The sequence below is a fragment of the Sinocyclocheilus anshuiensis genome, unplaced genomic scaffold (genome assembly GCF_001515605.1).
Source record: "Sinocyclocheilus anshuiensis isolate Anshui unplaced genomic scaffold, SAMN03320099.WGS_v1.1 scaffold1317, whole genome shotgun sequence".
Classification (NCBI taxonomy): domain Eukaryota; kingdom Metazoa; phylum Chordata; class Actinopteri; order Cypriniformes; family Cyprinidae; genus Sinocyclocheilus; species Sinocyclocheilus anshuiensis.
Window position 1 is genome coordinate 874590 of NW_015551117.1, and position 21394 is coordinate 895983.

The 21394-nt window shown below is 40.8% G+C and overlaps 1 protein-coding gene across 1 annotated transcript in view; it reads left to right on the forward strand.

Moving 5' to 3' along the window:
- Window positions 1-21394, forward strand: part of cbfa2t3 (CBFA2/RUNX1 partner transcriptional co-repressor 3) — a 48459-nt gene that overhangs the window by 14506 nt on the left and 12559 nt on the right. The window contains exons 2-4 of the mRNA XM_016453200.1: window positions 17206-17352; window positions 19569-19810; window positions 19911-20000. Of these exons, the coding sequence (XP_016308686.1) occupies window positions 17206-17352; window positions 19569-19810; window positions 19911-20000 (479 nt within the window). The remainder of the gene's footprint in view (window positions 1-17205; window positions 17353-19568; window positions 19811-19910; window positions 20001-21394) is intronic.

A 21394-nucleotide genomic window follows, 5' to 3' on the forward strand; every position in this document is an offset into this window, starting at 1 on the left:
AGAGAGAGAGAGAGAGAGAGAGCGAACGAGAGAGGTTAGGAGCTCAGGAGAACGCTTCTCTTCTCCAGATGGTGTTTTCAACGCAGACAGAAGGGTCATTAGACAACACACCAGCTTCCAACCACTGACAACAACAACGAAAATAAACCAAAACGCGAGATGGTGCAGAGCGAAACAACGCAGGATGTGTAAAAACATCAGTTAGCTGGGACACGAATGATGTTTTTAATGGACCGTTTTTTCGCGTTCAGTGTGGAGGGAGTTCGCGGCGAGCAGTTGGAGTATTAACGTGGAAGATCTCCGACACACTCCCTATCTGAATCATTTCTGTAGACGAGGACTTTGAGGATTTACAAGAGACAATATTCACTACACTTCTACTTGGGAACATGGAGCATCAGTGGCAGTATTAAACACATCTTCTATCTTCTAGGAGGGATCACGGACATCTACTGTGGAATACGATATAAAAAGCACCAAGAACGCGAGATCTGAATTGGAGGACTTTGCGATTTTTTGTGATTTGAGAAATCGAAGCGAACTTTTTTTTCGCCCTGTGCATTTTTACTAAGAAATTTGTTAACACGTTTCAAGATTTCGACATTTTAAAGGAACGTAATACCAAAGTCTCACTACTTTAATACTAAAGTTCCGCTGTGTTCTAGCTTTCTATGATATATTTTCGATTTCTTGAAATTGAATTACCTCATTATTTATTAGGCTACTATAACGAAAAGTCAACATCGCCTGCAATCCAAAGGAGTTCAGAACTCTCTCTCTCTCTCAGACACTGTTTGATAATACGGCATATATAGCCTACGCTTTTTATTCATTTTGGAAAGTTCACACCTTTTTCAGTGATAATCGAGGTGTAATAATCTCCGTTTATTTCTGTTTTTATTTTTCGCGTGGATTATTCTTTTGCTGCAAATACCTCAGTTTGACTTCGACCTTCAAAAGTAAGTGATGCTTCTGCTGTATCTATAAATACTTAGTTCGTTCAATATTAACGGCTATTTCTTAAATTGCCTACTGTACATGTAAGTCTGGAGTCTGGACTTAAGCGAAGATTTTATAAGATGCTTGTAATGTTGGTAGGTCTTCTAGTAGGTACAGTATAGGCTACACACACACACACACACACACACACACACACATATATATATATATATATATATATGAAATACAAACATTATCAAACTATTTTGTTTAAAATGTATATATTGTTTCTTCCAAATGAGTTATTTTAAAAGAAAATAGATGCTTATTTAAGATACGGATGGGGACTTAACAGAAAGTCTGTTATTATCAATAAAAATTATTGGCACAATTAATATTAAAAAACACCTAGCTATACTGAATAATGGCAAAATTATTTCTCAATCTCTCTGTAGGCTAATTATTTGTTTTTAGTTACGGTTTGTGAAAAGAGCACGAAAAATGCAACAAATATTAAGTTTATCTTTTGGCAAAACAATCCCGACCTCTGAATTTGAACTTATTAGAGGTGATCTTATTCACTTAGGTCTGATCTGCCAGAAATTTGCTCACGTTGCATCCTTTAATTGTTTCACATTTTCTGAAAGAGGTTAGACTGTTTACTTTAAAACAATAGAGCATTAATAAAAACCTTGCCAATAATAAACGAACAAGCAGAAATTACAGCATATTTATGCACATCAGATGGCTTCAGTCTTATGAAAAAACACATTTATAGCAGTCATCAGCCTGGCAATCTCTGCACCTGTTCATCTAATAAATGATTTAGTCTATATGAGCACAAAAATGAAGATGTGATCTGGTGCATTATGATGAATTGTTCATTGCAACCTTGCCAGCACACTGATGGATGAAACCACAATATGCTCTGTTGCAACATCACTTGTCTTAACTGTCCTTCAGTCCAGCCCAGTCAGCACCCGTTGATGTTACTGCTGTTGCACTGCAAACCACCACTTTACTCTTCAATTGACCCCAGTAAAGATCAGCTAAATTATGAACGAACAGACGGTAATAGTTCTCCCAACAGCTAAATGTCTAAAGGTGAAACCGCACTGTGGCCACAGACTATCCTTAAAAATTACCACCAAATAGCCCTTATAGCTTTTACAGGCAAATATCCCTGCTGCATGCACTAAAGCACCTCTACTAAGAGAAAGCCACTCATTCATCTGGAGTGATTATTCAATTTGCTTTCATGCCATCTTTAGTAGATTTATATAGAAGTGTCAGTATATGTGGTTAAGTCAAATGGCTCTGAGGAGACACTGCTTTCCATTGGTAGATATGGAGAACTTGTTTGATTGGTTTTGCAGTTTCATGGCGAGGGTCTTTGTAGTCAGTCTTACCTGCTCACTGTCTACACTTAAACCTGTTCAGAATGTTGATAAAGCCTAAAATAGCCTACACGTGCTTAAAAAAATTAAAAACAAACTGCTAGAACATTTAAAATAGTTTTTTTTAACCAAACTTCATACACGTTTTTTTTTTAGTAAAAAACAATAATTTGGAAAGCCATAACATAAATTTGACCACAGTTTAGAAATCCTAAAAAAAATGTAAATCGAAGTTGCTTTAGATATTATAACTTTAAACTTCATGATTTGCACTAACTGGGTGTTGCACTAGTTTTGAAATAGAAGTGTATTTCAAACTGAAAAATTCTGATCTGCTGAGAATTCATAAAGGCTCACACAGTTACTATCATGCAGTCATGTGGAAGGTGTCAGTTTTTATGGTTGTGGTATATATCTTAAGTTTACTAGTATATAGGACGCCTGCATTCAGGTTGGGAGAGCGTGTCCTTGTGGCAGTGCTCTGCAATGGTAGCAGGGACATGGTGTGCACTGGAGGTAATTATTGTAATTTGAGTGCGGGTGCAGGTGAAGTTTGCCGTCTCGTAATTAACGAGAGGAGCAGATGGCGGTGGGCGGGAGATGGGTGCAGGCAGACGGCCGGCAAACCAGCAGGGGGAGGGAGGAAGAGAGAGCGAGAGAACTAGGGGGTGGGGTCAGGCACTGATCAGTAAGCACTGGCACCTGATCGGTCAGGTAGCCTGACTGTCACCTGCAAGAAAGACCTCGCTCACACAACTAACCCCACGACACGTGGCAGCACCTCACTTAAAATGCCAGTTTATACAAGTTTACCTCTTTGGCACAAAAGCTATACTATGGGAAGAGTTACTCAAATTCATAAATAGAAGATTTTTGTAGTTGCGCAGTGGTTTGTGTATTGGTTGGTGACATAAAAAGGGCTTTTGTGTTTATACTGTAGGTATGCAGATTCGAATCTGGCATGCAACATATCCTGATCCTGTTGAGTAGTGCATGTGTGCACAAAAAAGGGTTGTTGTGCTCACAGGTACACAGTTCTACAACATGTTCTAGTGACATAGTGGGTAGTACATGTGCTTGGAGAGCACAAAGAACCAGATGCAGGTTCGAGTCTGACCTGCATCATACCTCAAACATATTTCTTCTATTTTCCCCTCTACCTTCCTGTTTTATTTGGCTACACTGTAAACAAAAAATCTGTAAAAAAAAAAAGAAAAAAAAAAGGTATTAGTAGTTTGACATAAGTTTACAGACATTTCCTTTAAATGTAAAGCACAACATAATGTGATGCGTAATTCAAAATACAGGTAAAACACCTGTGAAAAATATTTACCTAAAATTCCTCCATATTAACATTTAACATTATATTTTGCTCCGCTTTTATGCAGACATTTAAGAGTGTATAAATTAAATACAAAAATCCCATTAATATTTGTATGATATATTTTGGATTTCTCCAAATTGGATTACCTTATGTAAAATCAACAATGGAAATGTGTTTTACAAAAATGTAATTTTAATTGAAGTGAATTTGCTATCTACCCATCCCAGTGTCTAGAGAGTTGTCAGATCACACACTGATCCTAATTCCTATACTGCATTAATGCAATTGTGCAGTCGCATGAGTCCTGAGCAGGTGGGGGGATGTCCACAAGCTGTAGAAGTGAGGTTTTTGAACGTGTTTTGTTTATTTGTTGATGTCTTTAGAAGAGCTCAGTAGAGATGATCCTGGTCTATTATCAACATTAGCTGCCAGAGAGAGCACTTATGTGTCACTTATGTCCTGGTGTGAGGAAATGATTCTCAGACTGAGTAAAAGATCTGGGTCTTTTTTCCTTTCTTTGCAAAGTTGCATGTATTTGAAGGAATGCCTTCCAGATCCACACTGGAAAAGTGCATAAAATTAAAAAATCATAACTGCACAGTGTGCACCACAAAACCAATGTGTGTGTGTGTGTCACAGATAAAAGAAGAGACTAAGGTTATGTATGTTCACACTGCGAGTCATTCTTATTCTTATTGCTCAGATCTTGTTTGTTTGGCTGTTCACATTTTTTTCAAAATGTGACCAATATCAGACTTGAGCGTGAACTGGTCACAGTCATAAACTGACTTGCATGCCCAAAAGAACAATAACAAGCAATCAGCATGCTGCCATACGAAAGTAAATATGGAAGCCAGCGTTTATGCATTCATTTATAAGCTGATGTGCCGCGGAAGCCAGAGAATTTGTGCGCAGGTAATAAGGAGAAGTAAAGAAAAGGAGTAAGAGAGCAAAGTTTTTCATGTACTTTTCCTTGAAGTTTTGCTTGTATAGAGCTGTCGTATAATACTTGTAACCACCTTACTGTCCCATCAATGATTACCTTCTCTGCTGTCTTTCATATTCACAGAGTGACTAAAGAACTACTGGTATGTAAAATCTTTGTAGTGACTCTCATCAACACAGAATTGTCACGCATGTCCATCTAGAAAGATGTATAGTCACATGAATTCTGATATGACTGTTCAGACTGAGATCGCATTGCATAATGGACCTGTGTCTAATTTAGGACCACATGTGGAAGTGGTCCAAATAAGAATTGAAAAGATCAGATTCCAAGTGGTTTGTGCTGCTCACACTGTTATGGGGAAAAAAACAGATCTGAGTCACATGTAACTCACAAAACAGGATTCGGGCCACTTTTCCCTGCAGTCTGAATGTATCCTAAGAGAAGAGACTCAATCAGTCCAAATTTAACATCAGATGAATGACATATTTGATTGGCCTTTTAGTTAAATGAGGTGCTGATAAATATACTCACACGATCACAACATTTGCATTCCAGTGTGTCTCAATACTTACTCAGGGGTGAAGGCTCTGTTATGGCAAATTGTCCCAGCAGTCCATCCGGTTGTCCTACCGTGGCAACCCCGGGCTCCCAGTGGGAGTGCCAGTGAAAGGGAGCAGCAGGATGGGCAAGGGGGCAATTGCCATGGTTTCAGCCCTGTTTATCCCTCCAAACAGTGGGAAAGACGGCGACGGTGTGGTGAGCGCATGTGTTTGACATTACTGTGACATGGCGGCCTCTCTCGGGAGAAGGAGAATGTCAGAGAGCAGAGAAGCCGGCCAGCTTCCAAACATCTGGGGTAACAAAAAACACATTGTAGGAGCTGGGAGTTCACTCTGAGAGAGAGAAACCACATCACTCTCAAATACACTCACTCTATGTGTTTTCACAAGTAAAGGTGTTGTCCTATCTTAATGACACAATAGGTCAGATTTAGAAAGATAAATGCATGTAAAACGGAGAAAGCTGTATACAAGCCATAGTAGATAGACTTGCCTATTAGCATTAAGTCTGGTCCACACTGCAACTTATTCTGGCCAAGACCCACCCACTTAGACAGGAAGAGACTGCCTGATTGACATGTGAAGTAACCATGTTGAAGAGTGAGTAAATCATAATTTTTTAAGAGCAAAACTGCCTTGCATATCTTTAATAATGATAAGAAGTTCGTAAACATTGTCAAATCAAGTGATTAGATCTTGACGTTAGGGATGCACCGAATATTCGGCAACCGAAATTATTTGGCTGAAAACAGCAAAAAAATCTCTTTCGATGTTCGGCCGAATAAGCGAAAAGGCCGAATAATATGTACTGAGCAATGACTAACGCGATCAAACATGTCTGCAGTGTGAAAGTATTAAAAACTATCAGAGAAAGACGGAGAAATCATTACAAGCACGAAGCACCGACAGCGAGAGACTGTTCTGCATCACATGTCTCCGATGGGAAGAAGAGGTGGCTGATGCTGGTGGTTAGGCTACTGTATGATGATTGAAATCGCAAAATGGCCTCAAACGATTAGTAAATAAACTGCAGAATGATATATTTTCTAATGCACGCATGAATTGCATGTATTCTGACAGCGCTGCACAAGCTCGCGGCGCCAGGGTTCAAAGTCCAAAGCGCGAGGAAAATCTGCGCTGAAACTGTTACTTACTCGTCAGTTGCTCATTAACATTTTTGTGAATTTTTTAAAGGCATGTGACAATGCGATACGTGCGACAAACATCTTCCCAAATTCGTAATGAGAATCGTTTATAAATCTGCATGCTGTTGTCTACAAAAAGAAGCACTGAGATCTTCCTGCGGGTTTCTGCCAAAATAAAAGCCGAGAAAAAGCAACAACTCCAACATTCATAAATTATAGTATTGTAATTTTACTGTTGCTCTGTAAAATAAAATAAAAAAGTAAGACAATAATAATGATAATAATAATAATTACCCTACAACAGCTCTATTAATACATTTATTATAACATTTACACATAGTGTTCAAATTGGGATCTGTAATATATTCTGTTTTTAAAAAAAATGATCTTCTGCTCAGCAAGGCTGCCTTTATTTGTACAGTAAACAAAATACATGCCTGATTCAAGTCTCAAAAATGGCCAAAAATATTATTTTACTAACTTATTAATTTTAAGTTAAACTGTGCTTTGTTGGTATTATTTCTGCTAAAATGTTAAAAAATGTTCAGTGTTTAGTAAATATTTTTAAATTGTTGTTTTGTAATTGATTTTTTATTTGAAAAGCAGGACAAAACAGTAAAAAGCACATTTTGGCTACTGAATTTATGCAATGGTAAAAAAAAAAAAGGCAAAATAGGCCTACATGGGGGAAAAAATGTGAAAAACCTTGTTTTTCGGCCTTCGGCCCAGTGTTTCATTTTGTTTGGCTTCGGCCAAGAATTTTCATTTTGTTGCATCCCTACTTGACGTGTTCATTGTCTCCCATCCGGCTGACAGAAATCTCCCAGAAATTGAGTGAAAATAGCCAATCAGGTTAAAGCTTGTATTTTGAGAAAGATACTGAGAGTGCAAGTGACATAAGCTTCTCAAAGAAACGAGAGACTGCTCAGGCTGGTTTTGCTAGATTGTTGGATCCTCATTTCTCTCTAATGAAAAACAGATCTGATCTGATCAAATAGGGAACATTGTAAACCTCTTTGAGAAATAGCTCCCACTATGAGTTGGCTTGTTTTGTTTGGATGATAAGCGAACTCTTGCTAAATAAGAAGGTGGAAAAAAGATTGGACGATGTAAGGATACATTGCCAGTGGAAGTATGGCTGAGAGACAGGGCACCAGCTGGAGTAATCCCTGCTGGTAGAGGGGTTTATTAATCAAACAGTGTGGAAGTTCATATCACCGCTCCTGTCTGTGATAAAGCTAGTTCCTCACTTCCTCTCTCGCCCTCAGCCAGTTACTTATCACACAGTTCTAAGTGGTAACTACAGATGAAGTTCAGTTATTAAGCCCTCACACACACATACAATTCTCCTCACAATGATGTTAAAGTATTGAGAAGGGGCTTTGGGCTGGATTGGGGCTGGGAGACGTACGATGTAGCGTATTTGCACAAATTAAAGCGGCCGTTATCTCATGGAAACAGAAGCAGAGTGCCGGACTATCTTGTCATTCTTGAAATGGGTTTTGAGCTGAATTTTACTGCAGCTCCAGTCTCTTACGAAGACCTTAATCTAACGCAGCGGTCTCTTTTGATAAGTTATTGTTCCACAACCAGGGATCCACCAGAAGGAAGTTTAATTTCCATACAAAAAAAGGAACATTTTCAAAGCGAATGGAATTGGAAGAAACATTTTTGTTGATACCAGAATGTTCCAGATGGAGGAGGGGTGGATACTTTTAAGAGGATGTTCCTATATGGAAATGAATATAAATTCCTGCAGAGACTTTATAGTTTTGAAAGTGTCTATTAAGAGGGATGAAAAAGAATACTGAAAGCTGCATCGATCACACTCTGGACAGAGAAAGACAAGGACATTGAATACACTTTCATTATTATTAGGGCATATTTAGTCATTGCTAGTGAGCCTAAATTGTTACCTATGTATGCAGCCCACTAGGTTTTGGAACAAAGACTTATGTTAATTAATTTTTTATTTTATCATTTTATTCTTAACTATTTTTGTGTAATAAAAGTTCCTTAATTAATTTCCTGCCTTTTTTGTTTGTTTTAAATTTCCTCTTTGTTTATGCTGCAATGTTTTGTTTTGTTTATTTGATTTGACTTTATAAAATTCTATCATTTTGTATTTGTCACTTGTTTTAATCCATTTGTATGTTATATTACTTTAAATAATTCACAATAATTTAAAGCTTAAATTTAATTGAAATTGAGAGTCAGTATAAAGCAGATGTAACATTGATGTAGGCTATAGATAAACAGAAAGTTGTTTAGGGCAATGTCAACTAAGAAAGAAAAAAAAGAGAAATTTTAACTAAAAGTAATTATGTATGTGCAATCACTGAGAGTGTTCAAATTCAATTACTCAATACTATTAATTGTTACCGTTAATTATTCAATACCATTGTGTATGTCAATGTAACATCTGTACCTGTCACTGTACCATTGTACTACTTCAGCGATTTCATAGAAAAAGAGAACATTAATAAATATATAGATTATGGATATATTTTTGTGTTTTTGCATGTGTGTGAGTTGGGCAGGTTTCAGTCTTTTGTGCTCTATAAATCAGCAAGCTGTAATGACGCAAGAGCCAAAGCAAACAAGAGCAGTACTAGGCTACAGCTGGCCATAGCCTAAGAGAAAGAGAAAGAGAGAGAGAGTGAATACTGCGGAGAGACAGCAGCTGTCAGGCCCCGCATCGTGCACCTGTCACACAGGAAGTCAGGGCCTGCCACTATTTCCTGGATACGCCTCCTCAGCCAAACACTTCTGCTGTTTTCTCAGAGAATATAAGGGAGAGGGAGAGAGAGAGAGAAAAAAAGATAGTCATCCTAGTCAGGGAATTAGGATGAAAAAAGGAAGAGGAACAGAGTATGTGTGCTGTCTGCATACACTCATTAGAGCCAGATCCTGACTTATACAGGACTGCGAAATAGTTTTAGAATTAAATACTAGCACATTGCAAACTGTGTAATGTGTGCTGTATATTGCTGTTGTAGTTTTACTGCAAGAAATATGGTACAATGCTATTCAGTGTATATTGCTGTAGATGAGAAACACTGACCAGCAGAAACACACCCAAGCACTCTTTGCGTTCAGTTACATTTTTATCCTTCTCCCAGGTAATAGTCATCCATGTGACAGGATGTGACATCACTTCTAGCGCAGTAACAGATGGTGAGCATGGTGGCATGGCATTATAGCCACTCTTGTTTTTCTTCCAGTCATGTGAGCAGGGGATCTGTGGTGTGTGTGTGTGTGTGTGCGCGTGTGTGTGTGTGTACGTGTACAGGCCCTGTGTGTTTTGCTTGGCACGTGTCCTCTTTGTTTGTTAGGATTGTCAAGGCGGGTCCTCTGGAGGGCTTCTGTGTCTAATTCCCCAGCCGCCCCTCACGCTGCCTGTATGCAATTAACAGAGTAATTAAAAGCTTGATGAGCTAATTGGTGTTGGGTGAAGCTGCAGGTGTTTTGATTGGGGAGCTTGTTTGTGGAAGTGCGGAGAGCAAACAGATTCCTGTCATAGATCATTTTGTCTCTTTTTCCCCCACTATTAAAGTAATACACGAGTTTAGGGAAAGCGTAGCTATTATAACTATTTATCAGCCTTGATGGGAAAATTGTTCCGTAATGATCATTCTTGTAGGGCTGAAGGATAAGCATGTCTTATTATTTGTCCAAGCACCAATAAAACAGTCATTAGAATTATGACTCTCCTAGAAGAACTAGTTTCATTATATTGTTTAGCTTTATGTTGCTTTCTAACTTAGCTTCTGGTATCAAGCCATTCGTCCACAAAACCGCAGCACAATTTGACACAATAATAGACAATCAGAAGATATTTGATGTTTAGTGTGCGGTTATGAAGAGAGAAATTTTAAGCCAGTTAGATTCTACAGTTGGTCCATAAACCAATAGAAACCTCATTGCTGGTTGCGGTCCCTTCTGTCAATTGGTGCCAAAGTGAATGTCGTTTAACCACTGCGACAAGCAATGTGCAACAAAACAATTTGCCCATTGTGAAATCTTACTGGCTCAATATTCTGTTACGCTTAAATGTCAAACATTGTTTGATTGGCTGTGATTTTGTCACTGTCAGTGAAGACAGAAAAAGGACTTGGCGGTCAAAAGTTGCTGTATGTCACATCTATTGTCTTTCACTTTCTTCTACTTCTTTTACACATTTGCTTTTTCTTGGGTGTCTTATCTTTCCCCTCTCGCTAAAGAACTTTCTCTCTTTGAATATCAGTTGACAGATGTGTTGGCGATGGCTGTATGCCTGCAGTACTCTTGGTCCCCAGGTGCCTGAGCTGAGTCTGAGGACGTTCGTGTGTGTGTGCTTGTGAGAGTGTGTGACAGTTAGTGATGTTCAGGTGTGTGAGCTCAGAACAGCGACACACACTGTGAACACACTGCCTCCGCCTCAAGCACAACGGTTACTTCAGGCAGCACAGGAAACAACTACAAACGCAACAAGTCCACAGATGGGTGGAGGGACATGAGAGTCAGAATGTTGTCTTGGACCTTGAAACATACAGATTTCTCCACTTTAAAACACCCACTAAAAAACTCAGACCACTTAGATGTACCTAAACAACAAGCACCTCTTTTTGTGCATGCATGTTCCATATTCCTAATGAAGTGGCCATACACTCATCTCTGCATCTCGACTGGTGCCCAGTGCTGTCCTAACACACTCCAGATGGGCCGAGATGGGGAGTTGTTCTTGGCATGTCCCGGCTCGGCTGAATGTCACAAATACTTTCCTTTATTTAGGAATGGCTAAGGCCGGGCGGCTGAGGAGAGGATAGGAGGGAGTAGGGTAGAGAGCAGCTCAGCAACATCTGGATTTTATTAGCAGCCATTGGGAGAAATCTGAAAAGGAAGTTTTTTTCTCTCTTGCCTTTAGGGGTAGTGCTGGGCTTTCCAGAACTCTGGCCACTGATGAAGCCCTCCCTGCGGAGAACAGATGGCACAGAGACTTCAGTACAATTTTATCAATATTCACAATAATATTCAAGCAAGTATGAGTGAAAAAGAGAGACCTCTAACTACGCCATCTTGTGTTTTGGATGCATGCGTCCCAGGTTTCATAATTTGCCTGACCAGCAAGACTTCCTTAATCAATCGGCTTGCCAAAAAGACAATGCTGATAGAGTTTTACCAGCAATATTCAGGATGGTTATTCTGGTCCATCAGCTATATTGTTCACACACCACACCAGCCTGAACCAACAGGGTAAGAGGAAAGTACCTTCTGAAGTAGACCCTGACTTTGACAAGTAGGTTCCTGAATCAACATACTTGTTGGCCAGTGGGGTCAAGGTTTGGCAGGTTAGCTTTGGCAATTAACCCCTGTTAGGAGATGCCATAATGAACCATTCTATCACTGGGAATGCTTATGGATAGCTTTCTCCAGGTATTGCTATTGCTTTCATTTCAGGGAGAGGAAAAGATAGGAAACAGAGGAAAATGGTTGTAGCTAAGGCTAGGGTTAAGACTATGTCTTTCTCCCAGTAATGTTGCAAAGGTGTTGATCCAGGAATGCATCCTTCTTGGCTAAATCAGGATAAACCCCTTGAAAGTGTGTTTGAGTGGAAAATAATCTGTCAATAAACAGGTTTCCTTTCGTTATGTTCATAAAGTGTTATAGTCGAGCTGACTTGAGATATTCCCCTCTTACCACTTTCTGGATGAGGTGAAACCCAAGAGAACAGCGTTTAGCGAATGTCTGCTTCCTCATAACAGAAGGATATGAGGATCTTTTTGGAACTGCGACAAGAGAATGTGTCTCTACACTCTTTAACACAACTGTACTGTGGTTATACATGCACCATTTTTGGTGACCCCAGCATTCTTTCCCACACACACGTACATGCTGGACGTCTCTCTCACACACATACATATACAGAGTCTCAGGGCCCAGGGGTCTGTTCAGCTTGTGACTAAATACGCATTTATTGCCATCTAAATGTTTGTTTTCTCAAAACATATTTGCTCAGCTGAAGACGCCAGCTTAGGCTCACAGAGAGTGTGTGTTTGTGTGTGCGTGCTCTCTCACCCTGTTTTTATTGTACTATGAGTGGATGAGTTGTAAATAAGTAAAAGATAAGCTCTCTTGTTCAGTGTGGAGACCACATGACGCTGGCCAATCAGATATACTGTAGACAAACTGACTTTCAAAATCTGTTTCAAAACCTAATGAGCTGACTTACTGTCTACTACCTACATTAAATAGGCAGGTGCCTTCTAAAGGGGCATCCTAACTGAATTGGAACCCCATAAGTGACTGATTTGAAAGGTTCTGTATGCAACTCAACTCTGATTCCAACTCGACAATTGATTCTAGTGGAGGTTGATGTTAGCAAGAATCCATTCTTGATTAGATTACAGATATTTCCTTTCAACAATGAATGAAATTTGACATTGGCACTTAACATTTGTCTCTTTTTTGTCCCCTGAATACATCGCATTACTTTCTGGGATTGCTGCAAAGGACACATGCAAGCCTACCTTAGATTTTGCCTAAAATAAGATTACAGTATACCTTTTGGAATAGCCTTCGCCTTGAAAGCGCACATAATGTATGATGCGGTCTAGGTAGTCAGCTCAGTACAGCTAGCTACTCACCTCCCATACTAGTTCCCATACTCGTTCACACGGTCTCCTACAAAGGCCTCTTCAGGGGAAAGCCTCATGTCTGTCTTGGGATATTGTCCAGTCAGATCCAAGCCTTATGGCAATGTCTGTTTCTTTACCATAAAGATTTTAGAACATGGGCTCCAGTCCAGGGGTCCACTGAGGAGCTTTGGGTGTTCATGAGGAGAAATGGTGGGATGGCTGGGGAGAGGGATAGCGGATGGACAGGTCTTGAAGTGCTGGCCAGGGGTCGAGGGCTGTAATCCTGCTGTTTTGATGAGAGGCCTCTGTTTGTGTGGACTCGGCAGCGGCCTGATGGGGAGCAGATGTGGGAAGGCAGGCGGTCGGGCACAGAGCCAGAGCAGCTGGGAGAAATTAAAAACAAGAGCATTCCTAGAGACTCGGGGAATTACAGAGGGGTGGAGTGGAGGGGGTTAGATACAGGGACAGGGAAAAGAAGCCATGTGAAGAGAGAGAGGGTTACCTCAAGGGGCTTTTCATTGTGTTTGAGTGAAAGGTAGCTTTGTACAGACTGATGGTCGGAACAAGTGCCAGTGTGAGCGAAGAACCACATCTCACTCACATGTACTTAGATATCTAAATGGGGTTATATGATGGACTTCTGTTGTTTTTATATAAATCTGATTATAATGTCAACAGACGAACCTAGCCTGTAATCCTGTCCTTAAAAGAGATCTTTGTGTTTTATAGGCTTATACATTTGCCTCTTTCTCTTATATAAGCAAACACCAAACATTACTTTTTTTATTTATGAATTATTTTATATTTGAGGATATCCCTAGATGTCCCCAAAGAGAAGTTCTGTCAGATTTAGCTAACTTCTAGCTAAGTATAGCTAAGCAAAACCCTCCACATACACACATCTCACAAACTCTAAAAAGAGCAAATCACAGAAACCAGAATTCTGGGCTTGTCATTATATGATGGATTCTTGTGTGTTTGGATCTTTTACTGAAAGCAAATGTCTGCTGATCTCAAAAGACTTCAAAAAACCTTCCGAATTACAAACTGGAGCACTTTTGTAGTTTGTTTTTTCAATCTGATTATAGCACACAAAAGCAGATGGACAAGGTTAGTTTTAGCTGTCCTATAAGTGTGCGTTTTCCTTCAGACTTGATGTCTGTCAAGATATATGCTTGATGCATATGGCCAAGGCGACAGCCCAAAGAGACTGCTTTAACATCATTACAGAATCACAGCATTGAGGATCAAATCACACATCTGTAGGAGGTCTATTAAAAGCGTATTGCTCTGTGAACTAGATCTATTTGGCTTATTGATCTCTCAGTATGGCGCTTCCATCTCATGCAGATATGTGAGTGACTGAATGTGTATGCTTTATTTTTAAGACAAGAAGGTACCAACAGGATCCCCCACCCCCCCCAGTCTGAGTTCTCAGTCTTTTCATTTACATATAAATGTATCTCAGATGTTTCTTGTAAATGAAAGTCTGCAATGTCTAAAAACACAATTCTAAAATTGAAATAAAGAGTGTGCCTCGTGCCAAAAAATATTGTTAAGTAGACACTGGATGAAAAGAAATGTAGACTACTTCAAGATCTGGTGAAGTCTTGTAATAAATCTATATATCTATATATCAAAATAAAAATAAATTTGCCAATATATAACTACAGTATAATTAAAGTTGTCTGAAATCAAATGATAGCTTTGTGTGAGGAAAATCACTCTCTGTCTCTCAAAAACTGAGAATTTTCCCTTACTAAAGGTGGAAACATAGTTGTGAGCAATTGAATGTGCTGCTTTTACAGATGATTAAGCTGTCATAAATTTGAATCTTCTTTTCAGTTAGCATTGTCTCTTTTTGTATCTTATCTAAGTATTCCTTTGTTTGGGCATTATGGAAGCACAGATGGTCACAGAAAGGGCTCATACATGGACTTTCTAATGTATTAAAAGTTAAATCCAGTGCCCGGTGTGTGTGTGTGTGTGTGTGTGTGTGTGTGTGTGTGTGTGTGTGTGTGTGTGTGTGTGTGTGTGTGTGTGTGTGTGTGTGTCCTACGGTGTCCTTTAGCTGGTCAGATTAATCAGACATCTGTAATCCCACAGTGGATACAGGCAGAGCAGGGCAGACTTGCCTCTCTTCCCTTGTGTTCACTTATATTTGACAGCCCCTCTTTCTCAGTCCTCTTGTGGGAGTTCATGCCACTGCAGCCAGGTCATGGCAACTTCCACAATCCCCCGAGAATGCATGCAGGAATTACCATGTGCTGCTCCCCTAAAAGCAAATTAAAAGGAAGATTATGGCCTGTTTTTCTGTCAGGAAGTTTTAAACCAGCAGCCCTGAGAGGGAAGGGATTGTATTCATCTCTTTAAGCTTAAATAATGTCAAAACACAGAAATGACTTCCTACTTATAACGTCTCAGAATATATATTGTATCAGCCATTGGCCACACTGCTCTCTAGATATTGACATTGACTCCTGTTGAATACTAACATTAACATTACCTCAGGACATGTGTGACTGATGTGTGTCTGTGTGAATGCTTGCTGGCCTGTTCTTTGTTTAATGGCCCCTCTGGGGCTGCAAGCTGCTGGACTGAGTGACAGATGGACAGGCAGGGCTTGTGGCCTTAGCAAGATCCCTCTCTACCTGTCTACATTTGGCAATGTCAGGGACAGTGATGCACAGAGCAGTGCACCGTTAGCCCCGCACGGCAGGCCAGCTTGTGCCTATTTTGGTCAGCATGGCATTAGTCCTAATACCTTGTTATGTTTATTGCCTTGGGGCACCAGTCAATCTTTAAATGAGAATTAAGAGCTAATTTCTCTTTTCACATCCCCTCTTTGCACATGTTTTATTGTTATTGATATTTTATTGTTATTTTACTGTTCATGTAATGTTCTACATGTATTGTTCTTTATTAATGTTTCAAGACAATTGCTTTGTCTCAAATGTTGGTGATAGAAAGACCCCCAAACCAGAGTTCCCAAACCACTAAACAGATTGCAATTTTTCTGAGTAAAACAACGAACGATAAATCATGTCATTTGCATATTAAATGAAAATTGTGGACCTTACCAGCTGTAACTGCAATAATCAAAATTTTGTTGGCTCGATTTCCATTTCTGTCACAATGCACTAAGTAGCTCCGCCCATCATGAAATGTCATTGGACTAAAGTGCCGTTCTGTACAGGTATTAGATATATTAATGCAGCTTTCAAGTCCTCAAAATTCAATTTCTGAATGATGTATGATGTGTTTACTTGAAGGAAGTGTAGGCATCAAATATGTTATAATTACTTCGCATTGCATTTTTGTTATTAGTAAGGACAGACTGTTACCTGGTGGTGGAAAATTGTAGCATGACACCTGTTTAGAACACACTATATGATTGAGGATCAGGAAAACACAAAATGTTGTGCTCCTCAGGACCCTCGGCATGTCCCCTGAGCCGAGCACCAATTATCTGGCTGTTAGTAGTTTGGCTGTGACCCTGTATGTTTAGTTATTTTTGCACATGACATCTCGGCCAGGCGGTGGGGGCTTTCTCAGAACATGGCCTGGGCTGGTAGACCCAGCATATGGTCAGGGTGTTGTGCTGTTTTTCGGGAGGTCTATCTGACTGAAGGTGACAGTGGAGAGAAGTAAGGGCAACTGATCCACAGTGAGTGACAGCACTGAGACAAGAGGCGCCTGTCAGAGAGCCTGCTGCTCAACACATGCTTCTGTACAGGCTCACACACAACATCGCAACATATAGGTGAAACATGCACATGTTTAATGTTTACTTTTGTGCATTTGATAAACCTGATGTCGGGGTGATGGGGGGGTTGGGTGGTGGGCAGAGGGGTCCCGTCAGCAGCAGCTGAGTATGAGAACAGGTGTGACTGGATGTTTCCAACAGCAGTGACATTCACCCTCTGCCACAGTCTGCCAAAGCCACACTTTATCTCTATCAGCGGAGACTGCACAGATTTACTGCTATGAAATATTATAAGTCTGTCTGAACGACTCACTAGAGGGGTACTGCTGAAAAAAAGAATGCCAACACGCATGATCTAGCACCGTGAACAAGACAAAACATATGTGTCAAACATGATACAGTTTGAACAAGTGCCATGTAGCAGAGTAGAAGTACATATTGGTCAGAGCTGTGGCCTGGCAGTTAGGAGACTTCAGGCACATTAATGTACATGCTTTTGTTCTCATCATCTTGCTACTTTTGTTGTGTATAAAAAGCTCTAAAAGAGTAAATGTCATGTGATCCACAGGTAGCACAGGACAGAAGGCTGGAACGATGCCAGATTCACCTGCTGATGTCAAAACCCAGCCCAGGTCAACTCCGCCCACAATGCCACCTCCACCCCCTGCTGTCAGCCAGGCAGCCAATCGCAACGCATCATTTACACCCACAACAAGTAAGTTGTCTTAGTACAAACATGCATACATTTGTTTTTGGAACTTGCTGAATTCACGAGATTGACCGACCGACAATGTATTGTGATGTGCCGAGTGTATGTGTGATTGGAAACATTTTATAGGTAGCTAACTTAATAATAACACATTGGAGGTAACTCTATCATCACCTTGAATACTGCAGTTTATTACCACCACAGTAACACCACAGATAGTTCACCCAAAAATGAAATTTCTGTCATTAATTACTCACCCTCATGCCTTTCCAAACCGGAAAGACATTCGTTCATCTTCAGAACACAAATTAAGATATTTTTGATGGAATCCGAGAGCTTTCTGACCCTTCATAGGCAGCAAGGGTACTACCAAGTTCAAGGTCCAGAAAAATACCAAGAATATCGACAAAATAGTTTATACTATGTGCTCAAAGAAAACTTGACTTTATTCAACAATTCTTCTCCTCCGCGTCACCCTAGTGCCATTTTGCCATTTGCTTTCCTCTGAACGTAAACAAGGCGCAGCACATGCGTGTTTTAGGTCAGCAGCACCACGCGCATGCGTTGTTTACGTGCAGATGAAAGCACGCACATGCACCGTGATACTCTCCAAAATGGCACTAGGGGTGACGCAGAGGAGAAGAATTGTTGAATAAAGTCGTTATTTTTGTTTTCTTTGTGCACAAAAAGTATCCTCGTAGCTTCGTAAAATTATAGTTGAACCACTAATGTCACATGGACTATTTTACCGATGTCCTTACTACCTTTATGTGCCTTGATCATGGTAGTACCCTTGCTGTCTATGGAGGATCAAAGAGCTCTCGGATTTCATCAAAATATCTTAATTTGTGTTCCAAAGATGAACGAAGGTCTTACGGGTTTGGAACAACACGAGGGTGAGTAATTAATGACAGAATTTCCATTTTTGGGTGAACTATCCCTTTAAAAATGTACAATGGGACAGTGCACTTAATAAACATGCTTATTAGTGTAATGCCAGAACATAGAATAATTTAAATGAGTCAACAAGAGTTATTGTCACGTTCAGAGTATTCATATAGTACAGAATGCCCTTTCAACATGACCAAGAGTGTTTGAGAGGGTTTGTTTATGATAGTTTGAGCCATTGTCTGGGTGTGTGAGTGCTTAGGATACACAGCAAGAGATTTGTTTACTGCATACAGAGGGATTCGCAGGCAGCATCAGGCTCGACAGGGCTTGGCAGATCTCGCTACCCTATATAGCAATGACGGGCCTTGTTGTTTCACCTGTTCCATGGGTCATAGCGTAGCCTGCTTGCCACTCTAAAACCAGAACACAAGTGTGGGGGTCACATGGTAAACCCACATGTGTCCAGCCTGGAATGGCAAGATAAAACGGGGCACAAGCGAAATGAAAGACCCTGTGTTCTGCAACATGAAGCCATGCACACACTTACCCAGCAGTGTGAACATGCCACCGAACCTGGAGCAAAGCTAGCTTCCGAGGTGAGTTTGCACAATCACATGCTTCTCAATGTCCCGGAGGATTATGGTCTGTAACTCTAAGCCCTCATGCTGTGTCCACTGCTCGCATAATGTTTGTTTATCTGTGGTCATGGCTTCAGGTGCAGGTAACATAAGATATAAGGCCTACTGTTAGGGAGAAGGCAATCAACTATCAGAAGCAAGAATAAATAGTGCAGGGATGAGATGGGGATGGAGTGGAAGTGTCGATGGGGCGGCCTGGACTCGGAAAGCTGCAAATCTCTCTCAGCTGGTGGACATGTGCACAGCCTGATTTAGATGCACACCTGCTGTTGGAATAAAAGTAACCCAGTCCAGGGGGCTATTTTTGGAAACTCTTTAACACGTTCCTCTTATAGTTGTGTCTTAGTGAGTGAGTGGGTGAGCAGTGGGGAGCAATAGACCGGGTGGGCGGCATGTGTGTATGTCATGGAGAAAGATAGTGAGAGAGAGGTTGCTGCTGGTCCCATTTGTGGTTTGTTTGTTCAAAGTAGAGAATGAAGTGAAGAGTACAGAGCAATGTGCTGCGTTACTGTCATAGTGTATCTGTAGTTTCAGTTGGTTTTTTGACCATTCTCGGAATGCATGTGCCCTCTTCGTGCTATGCTGGAGCTTCCTGGAGGGCGCTTCCCAGGACTGAGATGGAGAAAAAGGAAAGCAAAAGAGTTTGGAGTGACTTAAATGATGCTAATACAAACAGTGGCTCTCTTTCCTCAGTGCTGAACGGGAGCAGTCATTCCCCCACAGCACTAAACGGAGCTCCCTCAACCCCCAACGGCTTCAGCAATGGACCGGCCACCTCCTCTACCGCTTCTCTGCCCACCCAGCAGCTTCCCCCTGCCTGCGGAGCCCGACAACTCTGTAAGCTTAAGCGTTTCCTCACCACACTGCAGCAGTTTGGCAACGACATCTCGCCCGAGATTGGAGAACGTGTACGCAGCCTGGTGCTGGGGCTAGTGGTGAGTGTCTAATGGCTCTCTTTATCGTTGAACTGTGTGTACGGTCTACAATTCTTTTCTTCACTGGGAGTTAAGTGGATTTCTTTTTCTGTCTTATCAGAACTCAACTCTAACCATTGAGGAGTTCCACTCCAAACTTCAGGAAGCCACAAACTTTCCCTTGCGTCCCTTTGTCATTCCATTTCTCAAGGTAAGAACAGGCATATAAACATTAATCTCATACATACACAGTTTTTTCTGCCAGTAATCATGTATAGAGAGACTTTGCATTGCATTGTTCAGGCCAAGAATTGTTCACTTAGGCCCTGTCCACACGGAGACACGTTTATACGCAAACATTTTGTATCAGATTGGCATTTCGTCCAGACCGGCGTTTTGGGAGTGTGAAACCACTATTTTTTGAAACCGGGTCCCAGAGTGGATAAATCTGAAAACTGTTAATTTTCTAATAACAAGCAAATCTCTTGCATATAATCAAAGATTTGATAGCATGAACCATGCAAATTGTAGTAGCCAGGGAATTTGTTTCCCTACAGACTGATAAAAACGCACGCACCCTGCCTTGTAAAACCAGCCAATCAATTTGCATTTCGAAAAAGTTCTTGGCATTTATATGTAATATGCATCAGACGATGGGTGAACTGTCTGCGGATGTGCTGTCTAAAGTGGAGACTACTCCACCAGAGTTCTTAAAAGTCTTTCTCTATCTGTATGAGGAGCTCTTCCTTATGGTGCACCATATGGGAAGGGGAGGAGGAGGAGGGTAGTGGGACTTTGAGACAGACAGGCAAAGTGACAAACCAAAAGTTGGTAGATGGATTGCAGCCAGAATCGGCACACACGTGAACAAACTCACTCTGTATCTCACCCTGACCCCAGATACATAGTGTTCTGTACGTGTAGATGAGTGAAGGCCATTTGATAAAGCATCCTCAGCCTCTTCCAACCCCCCTGCTCTGCTGTGGCTGGGCTGTGCTGATCTAGAGCTCCATATGGCCATCATTTGTGATTCATTAAAATTGGCACACTTGTGTTTACCCAGAGTGGAGAGAAGTGGTGTGGGCCAAAGAAGATTTCCTGGCAGATGTTGCAGTGGGTGCTGTAAGCAGCACAGCTTTCCGTTGCTCTGCCGCTGTTGTCTTTACGCTGATCCCTTTCTGTCCTCAGACATCACATAGATCCAGGGCTCATACACATACACAGATTCTCTGATGCATTGTAATTCTTTCTCAAATGATTCTGCATTGATGTACACAAATACATGATCAGAATGTGAAATTAAATCACTTGGAAATCACTATGTGGATTGCATACTTAATTGCAAAAGATTTAGTGACAAAAAATATGATGCGTCATGACTCCCTGAATCACCCCAACCCAAACACACATGTGAATACACAGACATACATATGTCATCTCTGTGTCTGGTAAACATCCAACCCATTCACATGCTTTACTACTGCAATGCATATAGTGATAAAACAGATTTAAACTGTCAGTCCCAAGTTGGGTGCTGACAGAATGTTCTAGTATTGAAGAGGCCTCAAGTCAGATGCCACACTCCCCTGACCAGCATAAAATATA